The sequence below is a fragment of the Citrus sinensis genome, chromosome 7 (genome assembly GCF_022201045.2).
Source record: "Citrus sinensis cultivar Valencia sweet orange chromosome 7, DVS_A1.0, whole genome shotgun sequence".
NCBI classification, from domain to species: Eukaryota; Viridiplantae; Streptophyta; class Magnoliopsida; order Sapindales; family Rutaceae; genus Citrus; species Citrus sinensis.
In genome coordinates, this window is record NC_068562.1 from 19585718 (window position 1) to 19601800 (window position 16083).

At 36.7% G+C, this 16083-nt stretch overlaps 1 protein-coding gene across 4 annotated transcripts; it reads left to right on the forward strand.

The window, feature by feature from the left end:
• The first annotated feature begins 1010 nt into the window (after positions 1 to 1010).
• Positions 1011 to 15882, forward strand: LOC102607684 (MAG2-interacting protein 2). Of its 4 annotated transcripts, none has more exons than XM_015526986.3 (14): positions 1011 to 1386; positions 1962 to 2094; positions 2582 to 2717; positions 2830 to 2878; positions 3421 to 3594; positions 4150 to 4351; positions 4570 to 4793; positions 5275 to 6280; positions 7141 to 8120; positions 8677 to 8765; positions 10553 to 10912; positions 11296 to 12535; positions 12711 to 12976; positions 13076 to 15882. In XM_015526986.3, the coding sequence occupies exons 3-14, from the start codon at positions 2625 to 2627 to the stop codon at positions 15680 to 15682; spliced, it is 7290 nt and encodes a 2429-aa protein (XP_015382472.1). In that variant the 5' UTR covers positions 1011 to 1386; positions 1962 to 2094; positions 2582 to 2624; the 3' UTR covers positions 15683 to 15882. The 4 variants fall into 4 exon arrangements, with proteins under 4 accessions (XP_015382472.1, XP_015382473.1, XP_052300080.1 ...); XM_015526987.3 differs by having other exon boundaries at positions 1962 to 2058; XM_052444120.1 differs by lacking the exon at positions 1962 to 2094 and having other exon boundaries at positions 1011 to 1264; positions 1302 to 1386.
• The last annotated feature ends 201 nt before the right edge of the window (positions 15883 to 16083 follow it).

Below are 16083 nucleotides of genomic sequence, written 5' to 3' on the forward strand. Positions count from 1 at the left end.
TTGTTTTTATTAATTTATATTTTCATTCAACCAATGAATTAATGACACGTCAGTTTGTACAAAATAAGTTTGAACAAGAGTTTGTGGCTGTATCATTACTCCTTAAATATTGATGTAACTCTTCAAATAAATAATAAAATCTTATTTGAAAAATTTTTTTGTGATGCTCTTAGTATTTACCAAACACTAAAAGCTACAGTTAGTCAACCTCTATCCTAAACGCACCTATAATTTATTTCAAATAATCCAATCCAAAGCTTTTTATAGAACTAACAAAATAGGTCCTAAAATTATTTTATTATTTTACTGCCATTTATATAAAATTCTAAAAAAAAAAGACAAAAATTAAAACATCTTAATCGAGCCCAATAGAGCTAATTTTCTCTTCGAATCCAAATCTCCTTCAACTTAATTTAAATATTTTGCACAGAATTCGATCAAAAACCACCCAGAGCACGACGCTAGAATGGAATTGTGCCGCGTGGCGGCTGATGAAGAAACGTTTCGGCAACTTTGTTGTTGATGAGGTGCCGGATCTGATCTGTGAAAATTAATTTGAGAGATAGATTACATAAAAACAAAGGAAATTAAAAAGAAAGAGATATGATCAAACAATATTTTTTGTGCATGGTGAAACAAGCTATTATTTTTATGGTGTTAGGAAAGTGTTTGATAAAAGTGTCGATGGTAGACGTATAGTGAGAATGATCATTGCTAGCTATTTTGATAATGTGAGTTTTGAGTTTTGACTTGTCCCAGGGGGTGGGTAGAACCAAACGAATCTAAAAATCGGTTCGATTTTATGGTTTTGGTTCGATATATTCTAATTGAAAACCGAATGGTTAAACTTAAAATTGACCGAACCATTCTTAGGTTCGATTTTCGGTTGAAAATTTCCGAACCGGAACCAAACCGATTTCTATTGACATTTTTGTACTTTTAAAATATATCACATTTTTGTAATTTTAAAATATATGTTTATATACACATACATACGCATATATACGCACAGTTATAACACATCTTATTTTCGGTTCAGATGCCCAACACCCATCTGCCGAATTTGCTGCCATTGTCGATAACAAAATCTTTGCCGCTGTCGGTTCCTTGTGGATTCGCTGCCGCTGCCGCTGCCGATTCCTTGTGGCTTCGTTGCCGCTGCCGATTCCTTCTGGCTTTGCTGCCGCCTTCCAATAACTGTCTTTGCTTGCTTCTGGCTGCACGATCTAGCAGCCATCGCTGCTTCCTTCAAGTCCACTGCTGCTGCCGCTTCCTTCTGGCTCCGTTTTGGTCACTGCAGTTGCCGCTTCCTTCAAGGTTGTTGACTCTGTGTGGTCACTGGTCACCGAGCTCTCTAAGCTCCTCACTGCGTATTGCAGCTTGCAGGTACTTTAATTTGGTTTCATTTCGTAATTTTAATTGGAGTGCATTCTATTAATAGATCAAAATCACGCTGCGACATGATTTTATTTTTGTTTTAATTATCTGTTTTTGCAATGTAATTGTGCAAGGCTATAAATTTTTTATGTTTAGTTTTTCTTCACAGAATTGAGTGTGTGTGATTGTGTTCTGTGCATTCAATAAAAATGGTGAAAAAAAATATATATTTATTGTTGGAGAGAGGAGATTCCCCAGCTTTAATTGCTGAACCATTACTCCGATCCGTTACCTACCATTAAGCAGAACAGACGTCCACCCCTACTTCGAAGATAAGCAATTCTAAGGTTTTTTGACTCTTCAAACATGGGATCAAATATAATTTGTTTTAAATAATTCAACCCAAAGCTTTTTATCTCGCTACCAAACATGCCTTAAAATTATTTTGCTTTGTTACTGCCATTTATATAAAATTCTGAAAAAGAAAAAACAAAAATTAAAACAACATCTCAATCAAGCACAATAGTGCTAATTTTCTCCTGAATCCAAATCTCTTTCAATTTTTTTTTTAACATTTTGCACAGAATTCAATTGAGAACCACCCGGACCACGATGCTGAAACGGAATTGTGCCACATAGCAGTTGATGTAGAAACATTTTGGCGTCTCTGTTTTTGATGAGGTGCAAGATCTGATTCTGTGAAAATTGCTGCTCTTGGTAATTTCTTTTTTTTTTTTAACTTTTTAAACAATTTAGTTTGAGAAATAGAGTAGATAAAACAAAAGAAAGAAAAATGAACTTAAAATGAAGAGACATGATTAAACAATATCTTTTTGTGCATGGTGCAACAAGCTATTATTTATATGATGATAGGAAAGTGTTTGGTAAAATGCCGACGGTACATATATAGTATTGATTGATTATTGCTAGCTATTTTTGATAATGTGAGTTTTGAGTTTGACTTCATTGAGTTACATAACGAGTCAAGCAGTAGACTCGTTAGAAGCTATTTACTTTGTGTAATTTACACTATTGCCATTATGGTAAAGGTTTTGATAATTCATCATCTTGTCTGTTGTCCTTGTTAGTAAAAACATATGGGTTATGAGTTATTTGGCTCTTTTATCAAGGGAGGATTGTGAATTTTTTATAATTATTCTGCCAAATTATTATTTTGTCCAACTGACCAAACGGCATGTTTCAGCTCTCACTGTTTCTGAGAGTGGAGATTTTAGAAGAAAGATCAAATGGATGACATTGTAGGACAAGTCCTTTATGAGACTCGTCATCACGCGTCCAGGCCGTACACTTTGAACTACCCTCCTCAATTAACCCAACAGGTCTCACCTTGAATTTATTGCATTTCCTTTATTTCACTCATTTAATCCTTTTGTTTGTTTTCATCATTGATTATTTTCATAGTAAGTTTTCTTAATTATTTGTTGAATACAGGTAAATGAAGGAGTTAAAGGCAGTATCCTATCACGTCTTTCAGTTCCAGGTATTTCAGTTTTTCCAGTTTGTTTCTGTAACACCTGAGTTTTTGTCTATTTCTTTTTATTTCAGTATTTTCTATCTCCTTTTATGTATCATATGAGTAATATTAATCATCCTTTAGGGCCAACAAAATTTGTTGTGTTAATATAATGGCGTCACTGATATAATTTCCTTTTCTTTAATACTATTTTAAAGCTTACCCAAACCATTGCTGAAGGGGCTTGCAATATGAAGTATGGCTGAAGAGTTAGATTTCTAGACTGTACTCTTTACTTGGGAAATAATAACATAACCTGATGGGTTAAAGGAAAAGCATTTACGTAGTAACCTAATCATTTTCACATTGTTCATTCTTTTCTAGTTTTGTATATGGGAAGAGGTATTGGTTGTGTTTCTAGTCACTATAAGCTATCCAGCAATTTCTTACTTGGTGCCCTGTGATAGCTTTGGAAGGTAGTTTTGGGATGTTCTTGCTCTTTTGAAATTGTTTGGTTGTAATCACATCTTCATGATTTCCTTTTTTTTAACTTCCGTTACATAATGAAGGTGTAAGCAAACTTAGAGAGAAATGGAGCATGTATAGGCAACCAAGGAAAACTAAGAAGCAGGTGTCCTTGTTTATTTCCCCAAGAGGTGAACGTGTGGCTGTGGCTGCTGTCAATCAAGTTACAATTTTGCAGAAGGATGATGACTACCAGGAGCCATGTGGCATTTTTAACTGTAAGATTTAATTGCTCTATATATTAAAGTATTTTCGTGATTGGCACCAGATTTTTGTTTGTTAACCAACAGAACCTAGGAATTCGTTTTTCACAAGGATGGTAAGATTGATTTTCAAATACAAAATTAAGCTGTCAGTTCTTGTTCTGTTTTTTTTCTTTTCACTCTTAAGTTTTCCCTTTAAAATTGAATTTGCCCTCAAGTAGGTTTCAAAAATTTTCCTTGTAGTTGATGCTTTGTTATTTTCTGATGAGACCATTTAAAAAGTTGAAACGTGAACAAACATTTACACTAATGTCGATTATAGCAGACAATAAGAAAGAAATTGTTTTTTTATGGGACCATTGTGACCAGTAATATAGCCCTGTAAAAGTCATTTTCTGGAAGTTTGTTATTGCAAGTTGGATAATATGGATGGTTAATGGTTGGAGTATGAATTGTGAGATGGACTAATTTTTTGGATGAATAGAAATTACTTTTCCTCAAGTTTTATGAATCCTTCCAGAACATTCTTCCATTTTTTAAGTTGTGATTGCCTTTTACTCCTCTTTCCAGGTACCGGGCTTGGTGCTTCAATTTATGGAGCTTGGTCAGAATCTCACGATGTGCTTGGAATCGTTGATGATACTCACACAGTCTACTTTTTTAAAGCAAACGGTGAAGAGATAACAAGATTCACGAATAAGCATTTGAAAGTGTCTTTGCCAATAATTGGTTTGATTGCACAAGATGAAACTGACGTACAGAGATCTTGCTTGTAAGTGTTCCTTCTGGCCCCTGTCCTCTGTTTAGCAGCATTGAGCTTGGCACAGAAGGATGTTTAATGTTGTCAAAGATGTATTTTAATAATCTTGAGTTAGTGATTGAAGTTTTCAAAGTTCCTCGGGTTTTTCTTACTCAAGTTACATTCTTTTTCTCTGAATTCTTTGAAGCCATATTGAAAAGTGCTGCTCAATTTGTAGAACTTGTTTTCAGGTGTAGCTTCACTGTTTTTACATCAGATGGATTCCTTCATCAAATTGAAATCAGCCAGGATCCAAGTGCCTCTATTTCCTCTGCAAGTGCTTCAAGTAGTGGATTGACTTTGAGGAGGCAGTTTCCTCAGAATGTTATCTGCACTGACTATCATCCGGAACTTTCTTTGTTGTCTGTTGTCAGTAATACTGACACTAGTTCGCTAACCTCTAGCGGGAATTCTGGTATAGTTTCATATCATTTATTTTCCTTTTGCCATATAAAACATTCCAATTAATTGAACCTTTGTAAACCTGGTTTGCAACTGATAAGGCATTGACATCAGCATGGAAAGAAACAGAATGATCAGATGGACTTTACAGAATGTTTTTTCCCATTTTCAGTGACAGATATTTTCCACCAATAGCTATGATTTTCATTTTTGCTTATAACTGTGTTTCATCAACTCGTGTCCGGGTATTCTGAAAGCTCTGGCGGGTCCTAAACTTCTTTGTGCATGGTCTATATGAAAACATGAACTTTTATGTTCTATGTATGGGGCTGGGGGTCTACGACATTTAACATTTGTGGTCAATTATTCTTAAGATTGTATCATCAATCCTCAGTTGCTTTTTAGGAAATGAAAGGCCTTTTATCTTGTTATTAGACTTGCCAATATCTTTTTATCATTTTTTCTTTAACTTTTTTTTAAATTTATAAATCCAGGGCCCTGTTGCATTTCTCTTTGGCGTAGATGTCACAATTTAGAACTGGAACAATTGTATACTACCCAGATTGAAGGGTTATATTGCGAACCAAAAGGTCATGAGGTGCAGCTAGCACATCCAAAGGTGCTAATTTCACCACAGGGGAAATTTGTTGCTACTTCTGATACGAATGGATGCTTGTACATTTTTGAGATGGACAAAGATAACTTTTCCTTGTCAAAATTTGCTTGTGGAGAGAGATTTGACTTACAAGTGGCTGATAGTTTATTTGATGGAAGGACAAAACCTATTAGTGATATAACAGATTTTGCTTGGTGGTCTGATAACATACTTATTCTTGCAAGAAAGAGTAGCATCATTACAATGATTGATGTCCTTAGTGGTTTAAAAGTTAAAGAGACTGATCCTGTTTATTCCATGCTTGTTTTGGGAACAGCACAGAAACTTCGAGGTCATGTTTTTCTTCTAGAGAGTAAGTCAGTTGAAGAGAGATTCAATGTATCCAATTATGACAGAGAAACAGTGTACTCAAATCATACAGTGCAGCTCATTGAAGAAAGATTTAATCGATCTGGCAATACTATGTTGTACTGGAGCTTAATATCGTTTTCAGAGAGATCTGTTCCTGAAATGTATAACATTTTAATCAGCAACCGCAACTATCAAACTGCTATTGACTTTGCTAATTATCATGGGTTGGATACTGATGAAGTTTTAAAATCGCAGTGGTTGAATTCTAGTCAGGGAACAGATGAGATAAATATGTTTTTGTCAAAGATTAAGGACCAAGCTTTCATACTTTCTGAATGTGTGGATAAAGTTGGACGAACAGAAGATTCTGCAAAGGCTTTACTTGCACATGGGCTACACCTAACCAATCAGTATAAGTTCTCTGAAACAGAAGATGATGAATATAGCCAAATTTGGGATTACCGTATTGCTAGACTTCAGTTGTTACAGTTTGGAGACAGGCTGGAGACGTATCTTGGGATAAACATGGGCAGGTATTATGCTGTCCTACACTATAATTTTTTATTTATCATAAATAGTTAAATTCCATATTTAATAATCCAATGTATGATTGCCGGCTTGAGGTCGATGTTACTTCTACCAAGCACAACGAACCCCCCCCTGCCCCCCCCAAAAAAAAATCCCTTTTTCTAATTCATCTTTTTGACACAAGGTCACTGTGGAGTGCTTTGCAGAAGGTTGAGGATGAGTTCGTAAAAATTTGGATTTACACGTGTACATAATGAAGACTACCTGTGTTAATTATATGATTATGAAGATTACCTGTATTAGATTATCATAATTTGGTGTTCTGGCGAATCAATTTATTTATACACACTGTTGTCATTTCTAAAGTGGTACAATTGATACCAGGGATACTTTCTTTAAAGGCTTTCTAGCACTTTTGGTTTGCACACTGGGTTTAAGCTAGACCTGTTGCCATTTTTTTCTTTGTTTGGGGGGGGGGGGGGGGGGTTGTTTGTAATAATTTCATGTAGCTATTCCTGTTTCTTTACCTAGCTCTTGTGTTTACCAGTATTGCTAAGTCTTTTAAATCCACTTTCATCGTCATCTCTCCTTTATGATCTTTTCTCATTTTATATGTTTTGGTTTGTATGCCCCCCCCCCCCCCTCCCAACGCCTTCCCCTTTGACAAATGTTAAGGATTTATTAAATATTGTCCTTGTGTAAGTTGCCATTGCTGATTTGATGCTGTAATACCTGTTAGCATATCACATTAGTGTTGAATAGAGATGTGCTTTCTTTTATTTGACACATACTACTGGAATTTTATGTATATCGTTCACTGGATGGTTTCTACTGACTGACATCTTATTGACATAGTCTTGTGCAGGTTTTCTGTGCAGGAATACAGCAAATTCCGTATTATGCCTATTCATGAAGCAGGAGTAAATCTCGCTGAAAGTGGAAAAATAGGGGCCTTAAATCTCCTGTTCAAGCGTCATCCTTATTCGCTAGCTTCTTCTGTGTTGCAAATCTTAGCTGCTATTCCTGAGACTGTTCCTGTTCAAACATATACACAGCTTCTTCCTGGAAGGTCTCCTCCTATGACTGTTGCTATGAGAGAAGAAGATTGGGTTGAATGTGACAAGATGGTAAGGTTTATAAGAAGACTGCCTGAGAATCATGAGATCAGTGACCAGATTAGAACTGAGCCCATTGTCAGACGGTCCCTGAGATCTCTCTGGCCATCAATTAATGAACTTGCAATATGGTACAAGAGTAGAGCTAGAGATATTGATTGCTATAGTGGGCAGCTGGACAACTGCCTCTGCTTGATTGACTTTGCTTGTCGCAAGGGTCTAACTGAGTTGCAACAGTTCCACGAGGATACATCATACTTGTACCAACTCATTTATTCTGATGAGACTGATGGCGAAATAAGCTTCAGTATGAGTCTTACTGCCTGGGAACAACTATCTGATTATGAAAAATTTAATGCAATGCTCAAGGGAGTCAAAGAGGAAAATGTGATCAAAAGGCTACGAGATAAGGCAATTCCATTTATGCAAAGTAGATCTCATTATCTGACATCAGTTGGTCAAGAGCATGTTATGGTCGATCAATCTTCTGCAGATCATGAGAAGGATGAGTCATTTTTGGTTAGATGGCTGAAGAAGATTGCTTTAGAGAATAAAGTAGAAATATGTTTATTGGTCATTGAGGAAGGGTGTACAGAGTTCCAAAGTAAAGGATTTTTCAGGGACGAGAGTGAAGCTATTGATTGTGCTCTGCAATGCATTTATTTATGCACAGCTACAGATAAGTGGAGTACCATGGCTGCCATATTGTCAAAGCTTCCACAAAAGCAAGGCAAGTGTTGCTTTAAGCTTTAAAATAGGACAGATGAGAGTCTATTATTTTCCAGATTTTTGTAGATATGACTTGGTGTCGTGTTCATCTGTATGTCAAGCTTTAGTCTCATGTCCGTCTATATGTCACACTGCAGTATAATTTAGGATGAATCACTGCTTACATTCTCTACGAACTATTGGGACTTAAGTCTTCTCATTTTTCATTAACTTCTAGATAAAATGCTCTGGATTTTCACTAACTTCATGTTCTTTGGCTGATGCCAATAATTGTCTAAATGATGATTAAGTACTTCCTTGCACTAGATGAATGTTGGATTTGGAAGGCATTTCAATTTCTAGTAATGATACTGTAGATACCAAGGAGAAGTAAGGGGGCTGCAGCTTAGTCCCTGATTTAGATGATGTCCTAAAGTTGGTATTGGACAATGTGGGATCATTTAAGGAATAGTAGATCTTGTATAGCCATTTATGCATATTATGTAACTAAATGTCATGTTCTTTTGTACATTGGAACATCTTGTTATTAAGCATAATAGAGATCTTCAAATTTGCAGATACTGAAGTATGTAACGATGGCCTTGAGAAAAGACTCAAGATGGCGGTGGGCCATGTTGAAGCTGGGAGACTTCTGGCATTTTATCAGGTATTCTCCTATTTTCCAATGCTTTTGATTTTTAATAGTGCTGATGAGTGCTAATCATGTATCGTTCTCATATGCTTGATCTTTAGAAATCATGGTAGTTTTGTACATAGAGGAAATCGGCAACTAATGCTGTCAGTAAATTAGTTCCTTGGGGCATGAAACAAAGTTATTATATTTTTTTTCTCTCTCCTACTCATTAAAAAATGTTGGTAAAATGTTGATTCTTTCAATAACTTTCTAATCATGGAACCCCATATGTCCTCTGCGGGCATATTGGTGCGTGTTTCTTTCATCTGTAAGGGATACTTGGACCAATCAGTTTAGTCCTCTATTTTGGATTGGGCCAACCTGTGCCATTAGGGTTTAGTTTTGTACATAGAGGAAATCGGCAACTAATGCTGTCAGTAAATTAGTTCCCGGGGACGTGAAACAAAGTTCTCATATTTGTTTCTCCCCTCTTCTACTAATTAAAAAATGTTGGCAAAACATTGATTCTTTCAATAACTTTCTAATCATGGAAGCCAATATGTCCTCTGCGGGCATATTGGCGCATGTTTCTTTTCATCTGTACTGGATACTTGGACCACTCAGTATAGTCCTCTATTTTGGATTAGGCTGTTCTGTTACCTGGTAAACGGTGGTGAATTTGTGCGGTTGATTTCATACTTGGAATGCCGCTGCTTCTTCTATGGTTGCAGTTGAGAATGATGTTAATTTTACTGTTTCTACTTCCCTGTAGTACACATCAGTAGTTTTCAGTATGTTCTTTGTTTGGGTTCAGTTGGCCATTTTTTAACTTGGTCATGGAGGAATTTTGGCTGTTTGGCAACCACACTACATAGTTTTTAGGAGTTTGATATCATGAAATCCCATGCTTATGTCTTCTGGAAGAAAATTGTAGAAGTTTGGAGTCGAGCAATTTATCTGTTGTCTGTCAAGGATTTTCTTCTCTTGACTGAATTGACTGAATCTTCTGTTTGTCTCAATGGTGCTCATTCCTGGAAATTCTGACCTCTCTTACATCCTGCACTTTTACAAGAGTTGTTTTCCTTTCTTTTCATATGGAATCTCTAGTATGTTGTTAAAAATTATGGTATAAAAGTGTTGTTTGTTTTTATTGTAGATAGCCTCTCTCTTTCTTTCCACTTTGCTCACAAAGCATGAGGTTGTTGATACGTTTCCCCTAGAAACTAGATGCATGACCTTTTTAATCATTGCTCTTTAGCACGTTGTTTTTGAACGATTATTAAATAAAGTATTATATAATGAAAATGAAAAATGTAAGCAAACAGAGAACTCAAGCAGAAAGTAAAATGGAGAAGAAATGGAATACTTAAAGTGTTTTATATTTCATTAAGCTTTCACACATGTATTTATATTAAGAAAAATTAGAATTGTGCCTCACAAATGGCCAATAAATTAAAGCCACCAATACATGCAATACCAAATCATGACTACATCATTCAATTAGTTCACTATGTGATGGGTGCATTATATATTGGATGCTTTGGTGGTCAATATTATATTGACCATTTGTGAGGTACCAGTCTACCTTCTTTTTTCCGCTTCAAATACATGTGTAAAGCTTAATGAAATATATGCATTGTCAAACTATTTGGTCATTATGCAGATAACTTTTGGATTTCATTACTAATTTTCTTTCATTTATAATTAATGCCATTTGATAGTGTGATGGATGATAACTACTGTGTTCTATGACTAGTGATTTTGCATAAACTTGAATGTAATCAATATTTTAGATTTTAATAGTACTTGTTTGCTTTCAGGTCCCAAAACCAATCAGCTTTTTTCTAGAGGCCCATTCAGATGGAAAAGGTGTAAAACAAACTCTTCGTCTCATACTGTCAAAATTTGTTCGACGGCAGCCTGGACGATCTGATAATGACTGGGCAAACATGTGGCATGATATGCAGTGTCTGCAAGAGAAGGCTTTTCCTTTTCTTGACCTAGAATATATGTTAACGGAATTCTGCAGAGGACTACTGAAAGCTGGGAAGTTTTCTCTTGCATGGAATTATTTAAAGGGTACAAGTTCAGTTGCTTTAGCACCGGATAAGGCAGAAAATCTTGTTATCCAAGCTGCGAGGGAGTATTTTTTCTCAGCTTCTAGTCTTTCTTGCGCAGAGGTAAATATGGAGATTGCTTAGGATATCCCAGAGCAACTTCACGATTTAACTGTAATTTGTGTTCTTTTTGACTTATTTGAAATTAACTTTTGTGTCTCATTTAGCTGTTAGATCCACTATACACATATTAGTCTCTAAATATTTTGCATTTGCACAAGTGTTTTTTCCCTATTCCTTGAAAATTTTAAAACCCATGTCATGCATATTATTCAGAGTCCTCATCAAGTTATTCAATTCATTTCAACTAATGATTATTGCTGAGTTCATGCTGCGGCAATATAAGTTAAATGCGTCATGAGATCAAAATCAGTTTACTCAATAGATTTCTTTCATTTCAATATTTTGATGTAACTTCCTTTTGCTGTTGTGCCAATTTGTTGCAGATTTGGAAGGCTAAGGAATGTCTGAATTTGTTACCAAGCAGCAGAAATGTTAGAGCGGAGGCTGACATTATTGATGCAATTACTGTTAAACTCGTTAACCTTGGTGTGACACTTCTACCTATGCAGTTCAGACAGATAAAAGATCCAATGGAGGTTATTAAAATGGCAATCACAAGTCCAGGTGGAGCTTATCTACATGTTGATGAACTCATTGAGGTTGCCAAACTTCTTGGATTGAGCTCCCCAGAAGATATATCAGCCGTTGAGGAAGCTATTGCTCGAGAAGCTGCTGTTGCTGGTGATCTGCAATTGGCATTTGATCTCTGCCTTGTGTTGGCAAAAAAGGGACATGGTCTCATCTGGGACTTATGTGCTGCAATAGCAAGGGGTCCTGCCCTTGAAAATATGGATATAAACTCTCGGAAGCAGTTACTAGGTTTTGCGTTGAGCCATTGTGATCCAGAATCAATAGGGGAGCTGTTGCATGCATGGAAGGAGCTAGACATGCAAAGCCAGTGTGACACTCTGATGATGTTGACAGGAACAAATTCTCCCAAATTCTCAGTTCAAGGGTCCTCAGTTATCTCACTTCCAGGCTACAGTGTTCAAGGGATACTTGACCTAAAAGATTGCTCTGAACTGGTTGAAGGGATCAGCAGTAATGATCAAGAAGTTCATCTCGATAACATAAAAAGTACACTCTCCATAGTAGCAAAAAACTTGCCTATTGACTATGGGATCAACTGGGAGTCGCTTTTGACAGAAAATGGTAAAATTTTGTCCTTTGCAGCCTTACAGCTTCCATGGTTACTTGAATTAAGTAGGAAACCAGAATATGGCAAGAAAACGACACGTGGCTTAATTCCTGGTAAGCAGTATGTAAGTGTAAGAACACAATCCATGATCACTATGCTATCCTGGTTAGCAAGGAATGGCTTTACTCCCAGAGATGATTTGATTGCCTCTCTGGCAAAATCAATTATAGAACCACCAGCTTCTGAACACGACGACATTATGGGCTTGTCCTTTCTGTTGAATCTTGTGGATGCTTTTAATGGGGTAGAAGTGATCGAAGAGCAGCTGAGAATAAGGGAAAACTACCATGAAATTTGTAGCATGATGAATGTGGGATTGACTTATAGTTCATTACACAACTCTGGAGTTGAATGTGAGAGTCCTTCTCAGAGGAGGGAGCTGTTATGGAGGAAATTTAAAGAGAAGCTCACACCGTTTAGTTCCGGTGAATGGCTTTATTTCTTTTCTTAAAATTCTAGAATTACATGACATCCTCTGAACCTCTGAAAAGCATAAGTCATTATAATTTATTTATTTATTGATTGATTGATTTTTGATAGACATTATAAGTTACTAGTAATGCTGTATTCATTTGTTTTTGGGTTACTTCTTGAGTTTAGGTGAATTAAACAAAATTGACAAAGTACATTCCACATTCTGGCGAGAATGGAAACAGAAATTAGAAGAAAAAAAGTGCATGGCAGATCGTTCCAGAGTGTTAGAGCAAATTATTCCAGGAGTTGAAACTGCACGCTTTTTGTCTGGTGACATGGACTACATTGAGAATGTTATTTCCTCTTTGATTGAATCAGTAAAGCTGGAGAAGAAGCACATTCTGAATAATGTCTTGAAACTGGCTGAGACGTATGGCTTGAAACGCACTAAGGTGTGTAAGGTGGAATGCACCATGAACTTGTAAAAATAGAAAATATATGAATGTCCATTTCACCCAGTAGATGATTCGTTTGTTTTTTATTTTTTGTAGGTCTTACAGCACTGTTTGAGTTCTATCCTTGTTTCTGAGGTTTGGACTAATGATGATATAAATGTTGAGATCTCAGAAGTCAAAGAAGAAATACTTGGTCATGCTTCAGAAACAATCAAAACTCTATCCTTCATTGTATACCCTGCAGTTGATGGGTGCAACAAGCACCGTCTTGCCTTCATATATGGCCTCCTCTCTGACTGCTACTCACGGTTGGAGGCAGCCAAAGAATCTTTACCACAGTTACACTCTGTTCCAGCGGGTGCATCCACATTGGGGTTAGCTCATACTTACGCTGTCTTTGAGCAGGAGTGCAGAAGAATATCCTTTGTTAAGAACCTCAACTTTAAAAACATTGCAGATTTGGGTGGTTTGAATTTGCAGGGTTTCAGCAGTGAAGTATATGCTTACATAAGTGACTCTAGCTTGGAAGCCTTGGCAAAAATGGTGCAAACTCTGGTTAGTATCTATACTGAATCAGTGCCTGAAGGTCTCATATCGTGGCAGGATGTTTACAAATATCATGTACTGAGTTTGTTAACAAATTTGGAGAGTACAGCCATAATAGATTCTAAGGTTAAAAGCCCTGAAAACTTCCAGGGCTTTATTAATCAACTTGAGCAGTCCTATGATTGTTGCAGCATGTATATTAAACTTTTGGCACCTTCAGATGCTTTGGATATACTGAAGCGGTACTTAAATGTGATTATACCCTTTTATGGTTCATATGTGAGTATACCAGATAATTCTACATGGCAGGACTGCCTCATCTTACTAATGAACTTTTGGACAAGAGTGACTGAAGAAATGCAGGAAATTGGGTCCAGTAAGATTCCAGTGGAAGATCTCGGGTTCAATCCTGAGTGCTTGATGGTTGTTTTAAAGGTTTTGACAAAGTTGGTGATGGAAGACAGCATCTCTCCAAGTCAGGGTTGGAGCACCATTATCAGCTATGTTAATTATTGTTTAATAGGCAGCTTTGGTGATGAAATTTTAATCGTCTGCAGAGCTATGGTATTTTCAGGTTGCGGCTTTGTAGCTATTTCGGAATTATTTTCAAAAGCAGTATCAGAGTGTAGTTCAACGACCGTTGATTCAAAATTCCAGGATCTTCCCCATCTATATTTAGATGTATTGGAACCCATCTTACAAAATCTTGTCAGTGGATCCCATGACCACCATAATTTGTATCATTTGTTGTCTTCTCTAAGTAAACTTGATGGGGATTTGGATGAGCTGAAGAGGATCAGGCATGTAGTTTGGGAGAGAATGGTCAAATTTTCTGAGAACTTGCAGTTACCAAGCCATATTCGAGTTTATACTCTGGAGCTTATGCAATTCATCAGTGGTGGAAACATCAAGGGTTTCTCTTCTGATCTACAATCGAATGTTCTGCCATGGGAAGGGTGGGATGAGTTTCTCAATTCTAGTAAAAAGAGTGAAGCTTCCGCCATTCAGGGGTCCTCAGAGCAAATGGATACTTGTAGCAGGTTTACAAATACCTTAGTTGCCCTTAAATCAACTCAGCTTGTGGCAGCGATCTCTCCCAGCATAGAAATTACCCCTGACGATCTGAATAATGTTGAGGCAGCTGTTTCTTGCTTCTTGAAGTTGTGTGGAGCTGCTAGTAAAGATCCTCATTTTGATGTTTTGGTAGCCATTTTAGAAGAGTGGGAAGGACTTTTTATAATTAGAGATGAAGTAACCTCTGTAGCAGCATCCGATCCTGAAAACACCTGGAACACTGATGATTGGGATGAGGGATGGGAAAGCTTTCAGGAAGTAGAACCGCCTGAGAAAGAACAGAAAGATATTTCCCTTGCTGTCCATCCTTTGCATATATGTTGGATGGAGATTTTCAAAAAATTTATAACAATGTCCCGAATTAGAGATGTGTTGAGAATGATTGATCGATCCTTGTCAAAATCTAATGGAATTTTACTTGATGAAGATGATGTCAGAAGCTTGAACAAAATTGCGCTGGGGATGGATTGTTTTTTGGCTTTAAAGATGGTCTTGCTATTGCCCTATAAAGGGGTGCAACTGGAGTCTCTAAATGCAGTCGAAGAAAAACTGAAACAAGGAGGCATCTCCGACACAATCGGCAGGGACCATGAGTTCTTATTGCTCGTTTTGTCATCTGGCATTGTATCAACTATCATCACTAAGTCTTCTTATGGCACTGTCTTCTCTTATTTTTGTTTCTTAGTTGGAAATCTCTCTCGCCAACTTCAAGAAACCCAGTTCTCAAGACTTGCAAAGGGAGGAAGAGACGAGTGTGGAAACAGTGAAACAGACTTGCATCTTTTTAGAAGAATTCTTTTCCCCCGTTTTATATCAGAACTTGTGAAGGCAGATCAGCAGATATTGGCTGGATTTCTCATTACAAAGTTTATGCACACAAATGCATCTCTGAGTCTCATCAATATTGCAGAGGCTAGCCTTAATAGGTACTTGGAAAAGCAGCTTCAACAGCTGCAACATGAAGAGGCTTTTCTCTACGAATCATGTAGTGAAACATTGAAGAATACTGTTTCTCGCTTGAGAAGTAAGATGGGAAATCTGATTGAATCCGCTTTGTCATTTCTTTCTCGGAACGTTAGATGAATGCTTTTCGGGGGGCTCTTGGTTTGTATAGGACGACTAGGAGGGTTTACAAGATTACAGATGATTGTTTCATAACTGCTATTGCTTGGAGGGAAGGAAAGGGTTTTAAATTTTTGACTCTTTTTTTTTTTAATTTAACGAAATCGGTTGTTGGAATGACCCGTGTGAGATCGAATCGAAGATTTAAAAAGTTTATTACCGGGGCAAGACTTGGGTTCTATTTGGTATGGTTCTATTTGGTATAGTTTTTCAAATGAGAGTGGGAGTATTGGCAGACCTCAAAATATCTGTTAACACCCCTTTCTTTTATTAACTCCATTAAAATATTTTAAAAAATTATAAAATTCTTTCAACACCTTTATCAATGATAAAAACATTTTTAATCAAAACTCATTAGTGTA